This window comes from Seriola dumerili, unplaced genomic scaffold (genome assembly GCF_002260705.1).
Source record: "Seriola dumerili isolate Sdu_G_001 unplaced genomic scaffold, Sdu_1.0 BDQW01000025.1, whole genome shotgun sequence".
Taxonomy (NCBI): Eukaryota; Metazoa; Chordata; class Actinopteri; order Carangiformes; family Carangidae; genus Seriola; species Seriola dumerili.
The window spans coordinates 11370534-11391438 of NW_019174280.1; the positions used below are offsets into that span (position 1 = coordinate 11370534).

Sequence of the window (20905 nt, forward strand, 5' to 3'; positions counted from 1 at the left end):
CTGTCCGCTGAATGTCTCTCCATGTGTCTTTTTTTTTTTAAAGGATACCTACCTTATGTCGTACCCCCGCATGCACACGAACACTGTGATGTCATGAGCAGCATTATTTAACAGGCAGCTGGGAGGCCATTCATCATTTAATTAAAAGCGTCTGAAAGGGATCTGAGGCCTAATGAGATTAGCTTTAATTATTGATGCTGCTGCTGCTGCTGCCACAGACACGCACTAACACACACAGGCTCACAAACACACACGCACACACACACACATACACACATATATATAACCAGCACAGACGCTGAGACTTTCTTAGAATCAGACTCTCAATCTTAACACCGAAAAACACTTGCATGTGCACTTTTTGCTTTTCAGTTCTTTGCTCTTTTACCTGAGATGCACACACACACATTTTCTCTCTCTCTCTCTCTCTCTCTCTCTCTCTCTCTCTCACACACTCACACTCTCACACACACACACACACACACACACACACACATCTCATTGATTTGGCTTCACGGTGGGATGTAGAGGTGCTCAGGGGGTGGGTTGGTGCATTCAGAGGGGGAAGGCTGCGGTATGGGGACCGAGCGGGGGGTGCAGTAGCTGCGGTCGGGTTGGGGATGAGGAAGGGTGGAGGGGGGTTGTGCAGGAGGATGGTGTTGTGTTTCTTCACGTCTCGGACAGCAGCAGAGAGGAGCTTTTACTGTTCTAGTCTGCTCACTGTATTGAGCATGGAGTCCATATAAATACCAGTGGCTGTATTTCAAAAACCTTCTGTCTGAAGTGTTACTTAAACCTTTAACATCCTTTTCCCCTCTTTTATTTCCCCCTTAAAAATGTATCCTTGAAATGATCAAACTCCACAATTCCTTGTCTTATAATTATTTAATAAAAATCAGAAACACACGATACTGTAAAAGTGTAATTTCGGCCAGGAAGTGTAGCACCAAGCTAGAAAAAGATATGCAGGATAGCGGCTAACCATTGGCCCAGTGTAGGCAGACTGCTGGATCTTTAGCGACCCATGGTCGGCCCTGTTTCTCTCATAGAACAGAGGCTTGAGGCTTTTACTTTCCTTTTTTTTTTTTGCTGTTGTAAAGTCTCACTTTGTTGCCGGAGCAGTTCATAACGACACAGCCCAGAAAAGAAGTTCAGCCTTCTGTTAAAACTGGACTACATTTCTCCCCCTGCATTTTCTCTTTTCTAACACTGATTCATAAATAGTCTCGTCCCATCTCTTCATTTCAGTGTCCGCGTCTACACATACAAATATTGTAGATGTAGCTTATGTATCATTATATATTAATTTCCCCAGAATTCAACCTAATACACTTTATCAGTTTATTTGCAACCCTCAGCTGCACTAGAATTAGAAATAAAAAATGTTATGTTTTTATGATGACTGACCCCCTGCTTGCTGTACCGTAAAACTGCTCAAAAACAGATTTGTTTTAAATATGTAGAATCCTCTAAGTTTCAAAATCATGCCTTCACTTTCATTACCATGGTTAACAAACAGGTAGAAGTTAATAAAATGAGGACATACTGTATCTGTAATATAAGACTAATCTGTGCCTGCCCTCGTGCTCTGACTCATACACGTCATGCAGCATGGGAGTCATGTATTGACCCATGTATTGAGTCATTCAGATCAATTATTTAATGCTGCTGAAGTATGGAAAGAGAATATATAGTAATGTTAATGATTAATCAACTCGTGGTTTCAGCAGTACACGTATCCATCCGTTCAGTTCACTCTGCAGTTCTGTATTGTATCTTAAGACATTTCATGTTGAGCTGTGTGTTCCTGAGCGTGTTTCTGTGCCACTGAGTAGAACTGTGTGTGCGTGTGTGTGCGTGTGTGTGCGTGTGTGTGCGTGTGGGTGCGTGTGTGTGCCTGGTCAGCCATGGACTGGTTTAGGTTTCTCCCAGTTGTTTTTTTAATCACTCTCATCAGATTAGCTGAGCAGGGGCAGTCGAGGCCAAACGCTTCACAATTAACAGCGCAGAACCGGCCCGCACACACACGTACATACACACGCATCCATCAGTGACTTTTCATTTGTCTCCACTGAGTAAAGCTGCATTAAATCATGTCTGTGATCCCCTCACTCTCCGAGACAATGAGGAGCCAATTTAAATGGCAGCCATGAGGACCACCATGACGGCCAGTGGGATGGAGAGCAGCCTTAGTTACTGTTACTCATCTGCTGCTCCTCCTCCCCAAACGTGTATCCACAACAAGTCAGTTAAATAAAAATCATCTTTGGGATTTTAACATTAGTGAGGTGCACTGACCCCCCCTTGCAGCTTTGTTTGGCCATATATACCCAGAGATGAAAACACACAAGAAGTTATTTTTAAAGATGACCCTGAACCCAAGTATCAAAATCGTCTGACTCCTTTCCTCGTCATCCGAACAAATGCATCATTTAACAAAAATCGAAAACACACAATACTGTAAAAAGTGGAGTTTCAGCCAAGAAACATATTTACCAAGCTGACCAGTTGGCCCGGTGTTGGCAGAGCTCCTTCAGTGTCCCACAGTCGGCAGTGCTGGGCAGTAACGCCTTACAGTAATGTGACTAGTTTTGTCAGAAGTAGTGAAGTGAGTAAAATAATTAGTAAAATAATGCAATTACTTTTTGAATGATTATAATTAATTACAGTTTTTAATTAACTTGCCCAACACTGGTCATCGGCAAGTCGCTAATAAAGCGATCGAAACAGGGATCTGAGAAAGATTTAGGAAAATAAAGTGTTTTTCATGGAGCGGAGGCTTCAGGATTTTACTTTTTTACTTTTACTTTTTTGTTTCACTGTCTCAGTTTATTGTTGGTTCAGCTGACAAAGTTAAAAGAGTCTAACCTTTTATTTTAAATTTTTCTCTGGTTGATATTTTCAACATATAACCAGTTCTACAGGATCTGCTACAGATTTCTGGACAAAAGCTAATGTTGGCTTGTCTACTTCCAGGTTTGCAGGTTTGTCTATATGCAGGGTAGCAGCTCACCACCGGCCCTGTGATATTTCTTCTTTAGCTGTTACGTTAGCCTCATGTTAAAGGAGGAATCTGGCAGAATGGGAAACAGGCTTATTACATGAGAAGACTGATACCACACCCCTTTCTGTTCGCTAAATATGAAGCCACAGCCAGGAGATTGTTACCTTAGCTTGGCGTAAATACTGAAAACGGAGGGAAACGGCTAGCCTGGCTCTGTGCAAAGGTAAAAATGAAAAAACAGAGAGACCAGCACCACTAAAGTTCATTAACACGTTATATCAGGGCTCCAGATTTACATTGGTGGCACTGGTGCGCCTAACTCTTCGGTGCACCAGCAAATAATTTAGGTGCACCCAAATTTTTTCACCGCACCTTTTGGTGCCAAAATAATACATTTTAAGCTTTACCTTTTTTGGCTGTTTTATCATATCTCAGCCACAGAAAATGGACCAGCCGTTCTGAGTGAAAGGCATGTAGTCAGAGGAGGCCACCTCCATCAGAGATGTTGGGTCAGGAGCAGGCATCACATTTACGCAAGTACCGTACTTCAGTACAATTTTGAGATACGTGTATATTACTCAAGTATTTTGATCATTTTATGCTACTTTATACTTCCGCTCCACTAAGTTTCAGAGGGAAATATTGCACTTTCTACTCCACTATTTGTATATGACAGCTTTAGTAAGTAGTTACTTTTAAGATAATTTTACACAAATTTAAAATAAAAAGATTAAACCAGTCACCAAATAGTGATTTTGTCTCTAGTTTCAATAAATGTATAAATCTAATCTAGTGACATCATATATAGTACAGTAGATACTATATACAGTCAGAGTACTTTTACTTTTATACTCATATATACTTTAAATATTTACACTGTAAGCCTTTTTAAATTCACTGTAACTGCTTTCTTTGTGATGTATGGTGTAACATATAGCTTGGAGCGACCATGCTGCATGTTCTTCTCTCATTTCTCAGATTGTTCGTATTGTCTTGGGGGTTCAGTGCAGAGGCCAGCAACTAGTTTTAGCTCTATTTTTGTCCTTTTTTTTTTTTTTTTTCTCTCTCTCTCTCCCTGGGCAAAAGGTTCAAAGACATGTGATACTTCAGGTGCAGAAACTGCGTGCGAATATACTTTCATTTCTGTGTCCATCACATTGCGAGCAACACCAGTCAGCTCTTGGCATTTTCATGTGAGCAAAGGCAGGTAGAGAGAGGTACACCAAGTCAGGGAGCAAGAGAAAGGGAGAGAGAGAGAGAGAGATGTCTTTGGAGAGTACCTTTTCACCCGAACACCTCCTCCTCCCCCTCCACCTTTTCCCTGCTCCACAGACTCACCCTTTTCTTCCCTTTCACTCCCTCGCTTCTTTTTTTTCTTTGATAGCTTCCTACTACACCTGAAAAAGGGGCATTTTTGGAGGCATAAAGAGAGGGATAGTTTTACACCTCCCCAGGCTAGGGGAACCGGGGGGTGGAGGAGGAGTGGTGGATGGAGGGAGGAGGCTCGGCACAATGTATTTTACATGAAAGGAAGGGGATTGAGTTACCACACCGATAACCACTCATACAAATGGGGAGAGCAGAGAGCTCTGGGCAGGGAACAGGTAAACGGCTGAGACTCAGTGTGTGTGTTTGTGTGTGCGTGTGTATGTGTGTGTGTGAGCGAGAGAGAGAGAGAGAGAGAGAATGTGGAGGATAGCTAGAGATGGAGGACGTGTTTGTGTGGTGAGTAACATCCTTCATGAGTGTGTTTTGTGGTCGACACGCACCAGCCGATGTCAGACGCGATGATCACGTTGCACAGGTGTGTGTGTGTGTGTGTGTGTGTGTGTGTGTGTGTGTGTGTGTGTGTGTGTGGATGCCTGTGTTTGTGCTGGTGGGAAAGGCTTTAAAATAATTTCTCTCCATGAATCCTGGTGACTTTGTATTGGGAAGTCTGCACAACTAAAGCTCATCTTCTGTGTCTGTTCCTGACTGTTTTCTTTTTACTTGAAAATATTAAAGGAATAATTCAAAAATTTCAGAAACAAACTTTTTACACATTGCCAAGAGTTAGATGAGAAGATTGATGCCACTCTCATGTTTATACTATAGATATGATGCTACAGCCGGCAGCTGCTTAGCCTAGCTTAGCATAATGGCTGGAATCAGGGGGAAACAGCTAGCCTAGTTTTGGTAAAATAACAACTTTTTGTTTTGACACTTCAGTGTTTGTACAGATTCAACAAACTAGATATAATGAGTAAATCAGTGAGCTTTAGAGATACTGGTATATGGGTTCAGAGCTTCATATTCAGAGCTTAATATTTACTATACAGACATGAGAGAGGAATCGATCCCCTCATTTAAATCTCAACAAGAAAGCTATAAAGATTAGGCAAAATGTCCTACTCTAAAGTAAAATCTGATCAGTCACTTAATTTTAAAACATAGTCGTAAAATGATTAAAAAAACACTCAATAAATGCAATAAAAATAAATCCACTTGAAAACAAATAACAAGACAAATGAGATGAAGACGATCCGAGTCTGTCTCCGTCCGTCTGACTGTCTGCTGAGGGGAAGATAAACTGCTGTTGTTCCTCTTGAAGAACAAAGTTGTTCTCGAGGGCCTCTTAAAAGGGAGCGGGGCACCTCTGTCAGACACTTTTAAAACACTCCTAAAGTCAACAAAACCCAAAGTCAAGTCCTGTCATTTAGCTGTCTAATATACTACCTGCTTCCTGTGCTCAGTTCATTGCTCTGATGTCCCCACGCCACACTACTCTTTTGTTTTTTTCTCTCTCTTTTTTAAAAAAAAAAAAAAAGGGTTTCATCAGGCGTGTTTTGGGACGCCTCCCCAGCTCCCTTCTCCACTTGCTGTGAAAATATTTCATCGGGGATGTTTTTGGACGACCCCCTCCCGATGGGGTCCTGCCTGGCTAATAATAAAGTGCTTGAGTTGTCAAGCGCTTCGGCAACACCCTAATCTGTTCTGACAGCTAGTCCTCCGCATACACTCTCAGACGTCCAGCAAACACACACACACACACGAAAGCATGTCGGCATGCACGTATAGCAACAGATATTTGCACTGATGTATACACACAGGCCAACAGACAGTCTATCAATCAAGATGCGTAGTGGGGGTTTTGAGGGATAAATGCTGTGGGACAGGGCCGCATGCTGTCACCATGGTGACCAAGCTAAAGGTGGCTGGTTCACAGTTGGAGACAGTGGCCCTGTTCCAAATTGGTCTCTAGGCCTGTATTCATTTGGCACCCTTCTCAGCTGTTTCCTGTGGCCTTGCACATGTACAGTAACATTCACACTACTCTGTATGTTGTTAAAGGGTCAGTTCACCCAAATTAAAATTCTCACTTAATTATCGTACTATCTAGCCGTGCAGATATTTCTGGGTTTATTACTTTTGAGACCTTGGCTGTGAAGTATACCTCCACAAACCCCTGCCAAGTGGGGCAGCCCTGATACTCCACCTCTGACCAATGCATAATAATACAAATAAGATGCCCTGTGCTAATTCTGTTGAAAAAATAAACACATCAAGATGTATAGTGAATTTTTAAAATGCAATTCAAAAATGGAAAGGAAATTCATTTAAAATGTTTGCTGACTGATATTTTCCTTTACACATACTGTACATGAGTAACGTTAGGTCAGATTGACACATGGTAGTTGGACCAAATTTAAATCACTACAGCTCAGCGACGTTGCCACAGCCATTTAACGGCACAAAGATAAGCAAGCTGAACCAAAACGAATACCGGAGAGCTGCTTAAAAACAATAGGATGAACTCAGATTCAGCTGAATTTACAGACGAACGTAGTAAAGTGACACTGACGTTTGGATCAGCAAATTCCATCTATACAAGATGCTGTCTGTCAAGTCACTGTTAGCCGAATAGCACGACAAAAAAAAAAAAAAGAGTCAGGGGCTTCTCTTTAAAATGATGCGCAGCCTAACTGAGAAAGAAACAATACTAAATGCTATGCTACGCAATGCTAAAATGCATGTGTAAAGATTAGTTGATAACTCTTAAGATCATTTCCGCAACTAGTAACACTCATAGTCCAGCCTTGACTAACACACAGGCAACAGTTTTCATACACAGAGAGTAGTTCCACTGGAAACTGTTCATAGTGAGGTCTGTGGCTTGTCCTGATTAACTATTTCTGTTGCTGCTGATTTATTCTTTTAAATGTAAAATTTCAAAGCTGTGAGCACCACAAAAAAAATGCACCAACTGTGACTCATGTACTGAGGTGGAGGCAGAAGTTTCTGGTCTCAAAAGCTGAATAAATGGCACGGCGAGCTTGTTTTGAACTGACTGACTTTATTATCAGTGAGGTGAAGTGTTGGAAGAGAGGATTCAGAAATTGGTGCTGGCCTGGTTTAACATTGTGTATGAGTGTGATCATTTCAGTGTGTGCGAGTGTGTGTGTGTGTGTGTGTGTTTGTGTGTTTGTGTATATGTGTCTGTGTGTGTTTTGTGTGTGTGTGTGTGTGTGTGTGTATGTGTGTGTGTGTGTGTGTGTGTTTGGGCGTGTGCCTCCCCTGACAACACCTTGACGACAATAGCGAAAGAGTGCCATCTTCAGACCGAGACAGCTGGGAGATTTATGAGTTTGTTTGTGCATGAGTCCACCTAGTTAATGTTGAAGCCCCCTACACACACACACACACACACACCCCCCCACCCCCACTCGTCCTCCCATGCTCAGCTACACTTCACATACGACACGCACGTGTAGCCCGTGTGGTTCCAATTAACACAGATTGGATGTGTGTGCTCAGGTGTACGCTTGAGTCTCTGTGCGGAGCGGTGCGGTGACATGGGGGAGGGGTGTGTGTGTGTGTGTGTTTGTGTGTGTGTGTGTGTGTGTGTGTGTGTGTGTGTGTGTGTGTGTGTGAGTGAGTGTGTCTGTCTTGGGGGGGGGTCAGTTGCATGGTGTGAAGTTTATGGTCTGGCCTGTACTTTCTACTGCACAGCAAGACATTGACATTACATCCTCACCACGTCTCCATTTACCTTCGTGGAAGCAATCACGCGAGAGCTGCCGTCAGCAGGGTTTGAGTCATACACACGGATGTTTCTGATTTTAGGGGCTCCAACTAGTTTGAGTTATGTTTTACATTAGAAATTCTTCTTCATATTATTTTCATACACGGACTGTAATTGCAATGTGGAATTGAGTGCATTTGTGTCTATATTAGGAATGGATCTACACAAAGAAAAAAGCAACATCTGCTATATTTAAAATGTTCTTTGGTCTTAAATGTAAGCTTGAGTGAGTCTGTAGTGAGTGACAGCTGAGAGAGGGAGAGAGAGAGAGGGGAGGAGGAGGAGGAGGAGGAGAAGAGAAAAAGAGGGGGAGGAGGCAGAGGAGGAGGGAAACAGGACGAGTGAAATGTTCCCCATTACTGGAGGAAGACAGGAGCTGTGTGTGGATTGACCTTAGAGACGGAGAGAGAGAGAGAGCAAGAGAGAGAGCGAGAGAGAGAGAGAGAGAGGGGAAGAGAAGAGTGTGGTTTATACGCACTGTCTCCTTTTCTTCTCGCCACTACATGTTTTTTGAGAGTGAAAGAGAGAGACTCAAAGAGAAAGAGAAAAAGAATGCATTTTCTCCTGTAGAGCAAAAACTAGAAAAACGCGGCACCTGAGCTACAAAGTGAGAGGCAGGTAGATAGAGACGAACTGAAGTGTATTCGTAGTGGAGGCGTGCGTCAGTGCGTTTCTGTTTGTGTCTGTGTGTGTGTGAGACCAGCAAGCCTGTGTGTGACGGGAGGCTGGTGGCTCATACAGCTCTGTAATGCTTTGTGGAAGTATAGGACTCCTCACTGACCCGATTACAGCCTGAGGTAAGAATGGCTCTTTACCTCTGTGCGAGAGTGTGTGTGTGTGTGTGTGTGTGTGTGTGTGTGTGTGTGTGTGTGTGTGTGTTTGTTTTATGCCCAAACTCATTTTGTTTTTAAATCAGTCAATTGTAGTGTTTTCTGTTCTATTAGTGTATTTGATATTCTATTTTTCTTGCCTCTGCATGTAAAAAATGATGAATATTGCTATTTAATGTTTGATTTGACATTAATTTGGATAGATGCAATATTCACAGCAGAGTAGGTTATGGTGATAGCACTGTAATTGTTACCAGGTGCTATACAAATTATTTTCAATAAAAAATTATTCACACTTTAACTATATTTCAAGACAACCCTGTTTTTCTTTTAGTAATAATATTTTTTTTATTGTGATTTTATTTTACCTGCATAACAGATGTTTTGTTTTTCATATTATACATTATCATTATGAGATATTCTTAGATATTTATTTGGTGTTAGATGTAGGATTATAGGAAAGTATCTCCTTCATCTGTTGTCTTTTATTTTTTTCCACATTGAATTAAAAACACACAATTCATGCACAAGCATTTGAAATTCTGTCAGTGGGATTGCTGTATTTATAGCAAAGAGATTATTTGAATTTTTTTCTTTTTTGAATTTGGTTATGAATCTAAATGATCCTTTTATACAAGCGTCATACTTGTGTAACAGATTTTTCTTAAAGCCTTCATATATCAATTGTGTATGTGTGTGCGTGTGTGTGTGTGTGAGACTGTGAGTGTGTGCACAACTCTATGCATGGTATCGGATGTCCCATTGCAGATGGGTTGGGTTATTACCAGAAACACATAGCACTATTCTTCTTTCTGTCTCCCTCTCTGCCCCCTTTTCTCTTCCTGCACAGGGTCATCGCAGTTTGCCAGAAACAATAACGCAAACCTTGTTGATGCATCTTTTATGTCAAATTTTATATCCCTGAGTGAGCTCGTTCAAAGCAAAGAAAGGAAAACTAGGACCAGAGCTCGGACTGCTTCTGCTTATTTCTGACTCCTACCTACTGTTTCTTATTAGAGTCACATTATTATTACATCCATTAGATGATGAATAAATATCATTAGCAAGTAACAACACAAACATAGCAGTGTGTAATTCCCTTAAATAAATCATTGTTATTAGTGCTAATTACCTCGGGTACCTGTATTTATCCCTCAGGGAGTCCCTGAGTCGGGCGGGTTGTGTTCTCGACCGGTCACCCGGCCAACCAGGTCAAAGGTCGCCTATTAAAGTGGCTCAGGTGACACAAATGGGTACTTCAGGCACTGTGGCCACCTAAGAGAGCACCAAGAGGCCCTTCATTTTGTTCTTCCAGATGAAATTGTGTGTGTTTTACTGCAAGATACAGAAAGAGGAAGAATGACGCTGAGTATCTGAATGCAGGACTTCTTCTTTTCTAGTAATCCAAGTGGAATAGTGAGCGATTGGATTTTTGTTGCTTTAATATTGCATGACAGGTTTTCATAAATAGTGAAGTTTTGATGGGTCTCGATTGGATTATAAACATGATGTGGACCGGGAATAGTAAAGTTAAAGTTAAAGTTAAAGTTTTAGCACATGGCAAAAAGTATTTTTTTGTTGTTAAATAGAAATGACAAAAAATAGCTCAAAGTGGAAAAACGGTTAAATAAAATAAAGGTATGGATGGAAAATATGCAACAAAAAAGATAAAAGTGGTGAGATACAGACAGAGGTGAGACGCTCAGAGAGGTCGACAGGGAGAGAAAGTGTGTAGTGGACGAAGAACGATGATAAAAGCTTTTCAGGATCAAAGCCTGCGTGTGCTTGTGTTTTCACAGATCATGTTGAGACAGAAACAGCCGGGCTTGTGTGTTTCAGTGTGTGTGTGTGTTTGCGCGCGCGTGCGTGCACATGCGGGCAGTGCGTACCCCCACGTTTGTATGTAGCTCTGTGTGTGCGTGATATGTGGATTGCAGTTTCTCACGGCCGTGCTGTTGATGCCGTGACTGACAGCCTTGTTAAATTTCGGTAAAGCATGAAACCTGACATGAAAGTGGCTTGTGTGTGTGTGTGTGTGTGTGTGTGTGTGTGTGTGTGTGTGTGTGTGTGTGTGTGTGTGTGTTAGTGTAAAGTGATCCATACGAGGGCACCGACTAACCTTTGAACCCTGTCTTAAACAGCTAAGTGCTGCTTCTTATTCGCTCTCAGCAGGATCCTCTAATCAGAACCATAACAGCACAACGCAGTCCTCTACACACACACACAGCCACACACACACACAGAAATGTCCTAGTTTCCACATACCTGGAGTTTAGTGTCTGCATGGCCAAGCACTTTCTCTGTATACTTACCTGTGATTGCGATAATGTGTAAATGACTTGAATATATGCTGCCTGGGTGAATTGGACCGTGTGTGTGTGTGTGTCTGTGTGTTTGTATGTGCATTTCCATGTGCTGGGTGTGTGTGTTTGGCACCTCGCGCGTGCCCTACACCTCGACAGTGTGTTGACACAGTGATTATAGGGCAGCTGGTACACATTGGCCCTCGCTCCGCCCTGCATTTACTGTTCTAATTAGTTCCTGTTCCAAATAAGAGAGAGGAATTTTAATAGAGAACCGCTGGTCTGCCGTCTAGCCCCACATACCCTCACATGCAGCAACACATATAAAAACCAGCCTGTGTGTGTGTGTGTGTGTGTGTGTGTGTGTGTGTGTGTGTGTGTGTGTGTGTGTGCGCTGCAGTGGAAAGGTGCTGAGGTAGAAGTGTGTTTTCTTAATTTCTTTTTTTTCTTTTTTTTTTTTTTACTTCAGTGATGAAGAAAAAGCTCCAGCTCACAGTAATTGACACGACCAAATGTCTCCGTTACCCCCCAAAGTCAAGGCTCGATTTAGTGTCTACGCTGACCCGTTTAAGAGTGAAGAGTGAGCTCTGTGACCTAACATGACCCCGCCGCGACCTTTCAACTCTTTAAGGGTTGAGGAAGGGGCTTGAGCTCGGGGCGGAGCAGGGTCACAGGTGAACAAGGGGAAAGTTAATATCTGTCATTTAGACGCCAGTTAGCACTTCTGTCAGCGTGGTGGCTACAACTGCACACACACTGGGTCTTGATTTACTGTTCTTTCTGCATTTTGGTAACATCTGCGAAGTCAAACGTAACATGTTGCAGTTTTCTGTTTACTCTTTAAGTAATTGAAGATCAGATTTGAGTCACTGCTGCAATTTTCTCTTCCTCTCTTGGAAGTGTTGGATTTGTCTTGTTGTTATTCACAACAGTTCAGGATACTAATATAATTTGTCATAAATTTGTCATAAACACCGTTTTATGAGCCTAGTTTATGACACACTAAATACTGGGTCTTATGAACTGTACGTAATTTGTGTGTGTGTGTGTGTGTGTGTGTGTGTGTGTGTGTGTGTCTGCTTCCAGACGCGTGAGCGTGTGTGTGTGTGCACGTTTGGTAACATTTCCTCTCCTCTGGTTTCTCTGCAGGTGAAGAAATCACATAGTGAATCTCATGTTCCAGACCCTTCGGACACCAGGTACGCCCATGTGTGTCTGTTTGCATGATATGACAAACAACAGCAGGATCTTCAGAACTTTATGTGAGAGTATCAGTGTACAGTGTGTGTGTGTGTGTGTGTGTGTGTGTGTGTGTGTGTGTGTCAGCTCTCTGGTCATGGTGCAGAGAGGTGAGGTTTCACTGCAGTTGCGAGCTGTGATGAGGTCATCAACACTTCCCCAAGACTCCAGTGCCCGAAACACACGCACAGAAAAAACATACAGGTTACTTATCCAATCTAAGGACAAAAACAGAAACCATGCAGTGCACACAGTAATTCATTTATATTAATTATTTAGAGCTGAATGAATTAGTTGATCAACAGTAAAATAAACAGCAGCTATTTCAATAGTTTTCAAGCAAAAATAGAAACTATTCTCTGGTTCCAGCTTCTCAAATGAGACGTTTGCAGCTGTGTAGATATTGCAGTTATATATCAGTGTAAACTGAATATCTGGGCTCTGGGAAGTTGCGATATGTGTTTTTTTCACTTTTATTTGACATTTCATATAAAAAAATATTAATTGAGTAATTCGACAATTAAAAGCAGATTAAACACTCATTACAATAATCTTTAGTCACAGGCCTAAAACTATATCTTTTACACAATACACCGTACATTGCAATATGATGCAGCCTATTTTTTTTTTTTTCAATGACCAGACATAATGTGAAAACCAGAAAAGAGTTTATGAAACACCAACTCCTGCCATCACCTCCCGAGAGGAGCGAAACAGAGAGCAGAGAGGGGGAAAAAAAAATGAACAAGGAGGGGAGACAGAATCATTTCCTGCTGTTGAGAGACAAAAGAAACGGATGGATGAAGAGTGTTGAAGCAGACGAGCGCGAGAGAGGAAAAAGAAAAAAAAAAAAGGAGAGTGAAAAGTGAAAAAGCGCCATAATCTGTGAAAGTTGTTAGCTTTTCTTGCCATGTACAGCAGAGATATTTTAGGCTTTTGTTTGAAGTTAGGGCTTGGCTCAATATCTCATACACAATAAAACGCTGTTGATGTTAAAACAGTGATCAGTGTTTTTAGTCCACAGGAGAGCAGAATGAATGTTTAGCAGTAAATAGAAAAAAAGAGTTGACAGAGGGAGTTGATTTAGAGTGTTTATCTTTGGTACGTTCCGTCTTTTTCACCCTTTAGCTGCGTCTTTCCCATCTGCTGAAAGCTATATGTTTATACCTGTCAGTCTGACTGTGGGTTGCAGTCATGTGTGGTGATGCTATCTGCCCATAGCATTGAGATGGACTGCTTCCAGACCGCCACACAGATGTGCACTCTCTCTTTTTAGTACACACACACACACACACATACGCACACACACACAGAGTGGTAGACCGGCAGCCCGCATTTGTTTAATTCTCCCTCCATCTCTGTCATTATTCGCTTTGATGTCTCACACAAAAGCACAAGTGTGACCAACCTGCGGGCAGCATGAGACAGGGCTCACACACACACACACACACACACACACACACACACAGCCACACACACACACACAAGGTCGCTCATATGAGGTACTGTCCGTACACACACACTGACTCAACTTTAAACTATGACTTTCACCAGAGAACGTGTCAGTGTGTGGGTTTGTGGCAGCAGTGATGAAGAGTCATGAGCGAGTGTTTTATGTTGCTTTTCTTACCGTGCACAAGCATTGAAAATTTATTAAAAACAATTACACATCTCACTGGCCGTTATGGACCCTTGGAAGAGTAGCTGTTGCCACGGTAACAACTAATAGCGATCCAAATAAACAATAAACACTGATATATGAAAGGCAGACCACTACTCCACCATAAATATGTATCTTCATTCTGTTCATGTCTCTATTTGCTTCCACTCTCAGCCATCCCCACACACACACACACACACACACACACACACACACACACACACTTTACCATTACCACCTTGTGTGCTGGTTTGTCCCAGTCATGCATGTGGAACACATTGTAAAACTAAAGCATGCTGGCAGGCTGTGGGTTTGTATTGGAGCCCAGACGTGCGTAGATACACACACACACACACACACACACACACACACACACACACAGTTTTACACACACACTCTCTATAAAAGAGCCAGCAGGCCCGCAGACAATGTCTAGCGCCCCAGAACACATGCTCGTGTAAGCTAACTGGTAGGGAGAAGCATGAAGTTTACGACTGTGTGTATGTCAGTGTGAGTGATTCCTCTGTGGATACACAGTATGTCACCGAGTGTGTTCGCTGAGATCCTAACCTAACATATAAAGGTGGGACATTCCCAGCTGTGTGAGCGCACATTGCTGTTGATCTGTTATCCATTCAAACATCACAGTTCATCTCATTTTCTCCCCCTTCCTCCTCCTCGTCCCTCCTGTAGGTCCATGGAAATGCAGGACCTAGCCAGTCCTCATAACCGTGTGGGAGGTGGAGATTCGACAGGCTCCAAGCTAGACAAGAGCAACCTTGGCAGCCCCTCCATCACCACCAATGGAACAGGAGGTGAGAAGGCAGAATGCGTTTGGTGCTGCGGTAATGAATCAGCAGCGGTGTCTGTGGTCTTCAGTTAGTTAGTCAAAATATAGTTTTTAGTATATTTCTTTGGGACCAATTCTATTCTTAATTCATATTCAGTCATCAGTGAGAATCCTAAACATTGGAAAGACAAAATTGCTGCTCAACCACTGAATAAGATTCTGTAGTTTCCACATGGAAGTCATAACTTACTCACTCTCTTATTGAAAGGTACATGAAAAAATTGATACCACTTACATATCTGTACAAGAAATATAAAGCCCCAGCCAACAACAAAATATGCACAACAACCTGTGTGCAAAAATGAGCTGAGGTTTTAGAGGAGGTTATGTGTGAGACTATTTCTTGGCTGGAAACTAGCAGAGCTTCCAGGAAATCACTGCACCCAGCTAAGAAATAGTTTGGCACATAACAGTCCCTCTAAAACCGCAGCTTGTCATTATAGCGCTTTTTTTAATATAAATAAATCTTAAGAGATATAACGCTGATTAGTGATCTTTGGAAGTGCTAGAAAGGCCAACTAGGCTACAGGCAAACTTCCAGTCCTTATGTTAAACTAAGCTAACTGGCTGCTGGCTGTAGCTTTCATGTTTACTCAACAGACATGAGAGTGGTATCAGTCTTATCATCCAACTCTTGTCAAGAAAGCAAATAAGTGCATTTCCCAAAATGTTCCAGTCTATTCCCGTAAGAGTTACGAAGATGTAAAAGAGGTCTGAAGAGTTTGAAACCTACAGTTTCAGACTACACATCAACATGTCATGCTAGGATTTACTGATGCCTCATTTCAAACTAAAGAAGAAAATATATGAAGTCTGTCTAGCTCTCGCTCCAACAGGAGGTTGGAAGCGCATGCTGTAAGTCAATTTGGGCAAAGCATTTGATGAGTGTAATGTAATGTAAGGAAATCTATTGCAAAATCATCAGTGAGAAAGATTTTCAACATGCAGAGATAAGTACTTTTTGAGGAATTTATAGAGACGGAAGGAGACGTGCACATGCAAGTGCACGCATACACACACACACATGCTGGCATTAGTACTTGAGTAAACCACTGGAGAATGTGTGTAAACACACGGTGAAGCACTTCTGCTCTCCTCAACTAACCGCTTGGCAAAGTGTGTGTCACAGTGCGTGTGTGTATGCGCGTGTGTGTGTGTGTGTGTGTGTGTGTTTGTCTGCATGAGTGTATATGTTTGGGTGCAAGCCCAAAATCCCACTGGAAACTATTTCCTCTACAAGAGCATTAAAGCATCACCGCTCTCTTAGATGTCAACACCAGCGAGCCCTCTCCTCTCTTTTTCTTCCCCATGTCCCATTCTCTCTCTTTCTTCCTTTTTCTTTCCTCTGTCCGTCTGTCTTTGTCTTTCTTCTTCTCATCTTTTTCTCCTGTCACCCTTGATCTCCCCTCTGTCACTCTCTGTCCTCTGGAATAGTTTTGACGGGGCAGTTTGATGTAACAGTTCTGGATCTAAGTGCTTTTGTTGAGGGCAATCCTTTGATCTGCTGCTGATTTAACAGGCTATGGAGACCACTTTTAATGGTACTGTAATGGAAAAAGTGAGATGCCACATTTTAGTCAACTTGATGTGTCAAAACACGCTCACAGAAATAGCTATGCTCTGAGTGGACTGCATTCAGTCCATCTTAGAGCACATTAAATCATTTTTGATGAGCTGAGCTCACCGTTAATGGTTTAAGCAGACAGAGCTGGGACTACATGGTCACAGCCAAAACAAACTACATACCCAACATTCCCTTCACCTGACATCAGCCAGCGCTTGGACCCCGAGGGCCATCTCCATAGCAACTCATTTGTCTTCATTAGGGCTTGTCCAATGGGTTGTATTGCTCTCCGAGGGGATTAATGAAGTTGTCGTGAATTTAATGGAGCTCTCAGATGGTCAGTGATGATGAGTTTTAATCATGTTCAGAGAGAGACAGGAAAATGAACTGAAAAACAGCAGGTTTGATGTTAAAGGTGATCAACAGGTGGACTTCTCCTTTTAAAGATTGTGATAACATTTGGGAAATACGCTTATTCACTTAATCCGTAGTTAGATGAGAAGATTGATACCCCTTTCATATCCATTTGTTAAAGCAGCTATAATCAATATTTTTGTATTTACAATGGATCACATGACTACTTGTGTGTTAAAGGGGGGTCACTCATAGTCACTAACCAACAGATGACCGTCACCAGGATGTGCACAGCTGCAGAGTCTTCTCAGCTTTTTGGAGCTGTTAAGTTTTCTCGCCTGCAACATTTTTAATTTTGCTTCACTCTCACCTGTCCATCATCATCGTTCTCAGCCACATCACTCAGTTTTTTGGAGCAAAAAAGCTCTACGGTACTCACGTTACGGTACCTGCAAGACAGAAAAAGTTGTCGATTAGCTGGTGAACATAGCGAAGCATTTAGCTGCTAAAGAGCCAGATGTTTCCCTCAGGAGGTGGTGGAGAGCAAAACAGGATTTGTAAATAAGCAACTTTTGCAAACAAAGCAGTTTTCTACTTTATAAGGTAACAATATGTCAGGTGTTGTGTTTACAAAATGTTTCTGTTGCCCTCAAGTGGTTATTGCAGGTTTAATTGTGAAGCTACAGCCAGGAGATGGTTTGCTTAGCTTAGCATAAAGCCTGGAAACAGGGGGAAACAGTTAGCCTGGTTCTGTCAAAACAAAATCAGCCTACCAGCAATTCTAAGCTCGCAAAATAACTTGCTCTGTCTTGTTTGTTTAATCTGTACAAAAACAAAAGTGTAAAGCACAGCAAGTTGTGATTTTTATATTTCTTGGTAAGGTGTAGTGACTTCCTGTAGTGTCTGCTAGTTGCCTGGCAACCTCATATTGAAGATATTTTAACTTATGAGCTTCAGGAGTGCTACTGGGCAGATGTTTCACTTTGGATATAACCAGGCTAGCTGTTTCCGCCTGCCTCTATTTTTATGCTAAGTTAAGTTAAACTCCTGGCTTTAGCTTCATATTTACCATACAGGCCTTATCATCTAACTTTAAGCAAAAAGAAAAAAAAAAGGCAATTTAGAATATCTTTTACAATAAAAATGTCTACTTTTTAAAATGGTCACCATGTCACATTTACCCGAGACTGGCGTCTGGTTCTCAGTGCGTCATATCCTCACCACCTTCCCACCTTGCACCCCTTTAGGTGAAAATATGACTGTTCTAAACACGGCTGATTGGCTGTTGGGCTGCAGCAGCCCGCCCCCCGCCCCGGGCTCCAAGGACTATGGTACAGAGGTGCATGTGTGTGAATCCCAGGCCAAAAGTCATATTAGCTTAAATGCAAAAAGTGATGGATTTCCACAGTTTAGGCTGTTCCTAGATCTGATGTTTTTGTGCCAGAATTGCTGTGATTTTCATTTGCTGTGCAGTGTTCTCTTCTCTTTGGATCACATTGTGAATTTATCACAAAATGTATGGAGTTATTATTAGTTATATTTGCAGGGTTCCCAACAGTCAACACATGAAAGAGAATTTGATGAATTAGCTGAGGAAGTCAGCAAATATCAGGGGATTTTGCCAAAGTGTTACCTTGCATGCTTATATTTTTAGAACTTAATCATTACATTTTCTGGTTGTCATTCTGTTCCTGAGCTAAAAAGTCACATAAAAAAAACCAAGGAGGAATAAAGCCTCAAGGTCATGGTGGTGTTTTGACTTGGTTTTAGAAAATCTATTAAAAACTGTTGAATCAGTTATTGTGGGAACCCTGCACACAATATTTGCACCCATACTGGAACTGCATGGCAGTTTTCTACTCTTTACTAAATAAGCCTTTCTTTGTGTGTGTGTGTGTGTGTGTGTGTGTGTGTGTGTGTGTGTGTGTGTGTGTGTGTGTGTGTGTGTGTGTGTGTGTGAATGTGTATATGTGTGTGTGATGGTACTTTCTTACTGGCCTCCCCAAACACTGATCCTTTCCCTCTTCCTTAAGTGAAAACAGAGCCTATGAACAACAGTGATACAGTCACTACGACAGGCGACACAGCACTGGACACATACGCAGGCTCAGGTAACACACACACACACACACACACACACACAAACACACACATCTATAGACAGAAATTTAAATAGTGACTGCCTTCTAGTCTCTCTTGGCTCTTTCCCGCTTTGTTTTCTCAGACTCACAAAAGTCGCACACCGTCATCCATTTCGGCGCAGTGGTAGGCGCGCTGAAAGCTTTAATCCCATGAAGCATTGCCTGTCCTTGGATTGCGTCATAGAGGGATGAGAGAGCAGGACAGACAATTTTACACTTGTTTTTTTTTTTTTTTTTTTTTTTTTTTTTTAGACTCACACACGACCCCGTACTCCTTTTACACTGCACGACACACACACACACACACACACACACACACACACACACACACACAGATACACAAAACCATTAAGCAACACACACTGAGGGTTTAGAAGCAGTGGGGTGTTTGTCAGTATTGAGCTCTGACATCTCAATGACCACAAACAGACATTGTGTTTTACTATGAGGCCCACAGTAAGGGTTTCATGGACTACAGTGCTCTCTAAAGAGGGATAACTTGGCTCCTCTCCATTCAAAATGATTCAAATTATGTTTACTGGAAAAGCATTTCAGCTCCAACAAGCTGGAGGCCTTGAATTGTGCTGCTCAGGAGTGGTTTTGTTCAACGAGAAAGAAAACAGAAGATTCGAGCTGACACCATCCATAACCTGTTTTTTTTGTTTGTTTTTTTTTTGTCTTGTTGTTATTAATTATTGTGCTGTTTTTAGTAATCACCAGCAGCGGGTACAGCCCTCGTTCAGCCCACCAGTACTCTCCTCCGCTTTACCCTTCAAAGTAAGTCTGACACAACACAGGCTGCTCTCCGACAATCCTTAAGAGGGCATCTCGCTCTACACAGTTAGTTAGACTTCACCCATTTACACACATTTAAATTAACCTCCTATGTTTTTTAATCTGCCCGGTTCCTACCTCACCCGTCTGTCCGTCTCCGCTGCTTCTCTTCCCTCTCCTTTCCCAGGCCCTACCCTCACATCCTCTCCACGCCTGCAGCCCCTCCCATGCCGACGTACGCCGGTCAACCCCAGTTCAGCAGCATGCAACAGTCAACTGTCTACACCGCTTACTCCCAGACGGGGCAGGCCTACGGACTGTCCACCTATGGTATTGACAGACGCACACATTAAACGTACACACTGTGACGTACAGTAACTGGAACTGTTTTCCACAATTGTTACAGTAATTGCTCAGATAATTTTGTTTAATAAAACTGCCAAACATTCACTGATTCCAGCTTCTAATGTTTGAGCGTTTTCTGCCTCTCGTGTGAAGCTGAGTTTATGATTGTAAGTCATTTTCCACTATTTTCTAACACTTTATGTAAATCAAAGGCTTTATCAGATCATTGAGAAAATTAACTGGTAGATTGATAAATAATGAAAATAAATCATTACTTGAAGCCCAAAACTAAGAAGTGCTTAGACCAAATATTATTGGGAGACTTTGTAGAGAAGAGAACATTGTTGGGTGTTTTCAGTGTGATTATAAATAATATATAATCACACAATTCAAACTAGATTTCCTACAACTAAACTGAAAAAACAGAAACGACACAGAAAAATTAAAATCAGATTACACTTGTTTTCTGATTGACTGGCAACAAAATAATATTGAATGTTTGTGTCTTGTCATAGACCTCGGTGTGATGCTGCCGGGCATCAAGACAGAGAGCGGCCTGGCCCAGAGTCAGTCTCCTCTGCAGACGGGCCTCAGCTACAGCCCCGGCTTCACCACACCTCAGCCCGGACAGACTGCATACTCACCCTATCAGATGCCAGGTCGGTAGAAAAAGCATCTTAAAGAACAACTCAACTCAGAAACCATAATCATGCATTCTTCTGATCTGATTAGGAAAATACCGAAAAATGATCGGACCCTTTTATTCCTCTCTTTTCTGT

The 20905-nt window shown here is 42.0% G+C and overlaps 1 protein-coding gene across 1 annotated transcript in view; it reads left to right on the forward strand.

Moving 5' to 3' along the window:
- The window catches only part of eya4 (EYA transcriptional coactivator and phosphatase 4), a 45315-nt gene that overhangs the window by 11487 nt on the left and 12923 nt on the right, over positions 1-20905 (forward strand). Inside the window, exons 3-9 of the mRNA XM_022764955.1 lie at positions 12349-12398; positions 14792-14913; positions 18114-18197; positions 18900-18977; positions 19718-19784; positions 19969-20111; positions 20642-20785. Of these exons, the coding sequence (XP_022620676.1) occupies positions 12349-12398; positions 14792-14913; positions 18114-18197; positions 18900-18977; positions 19718-19784; positions 19969-20111; positions 20642-20785 (688 nt within the window). The remainder of the gene's footprint in view (positions 1-12348; positions 12399-14791; positions 14914-18113; positions 18198-18899; positions 18978-19717; positions 19785-19968; positions 20112-20641; positions 20786-20905) is intronic.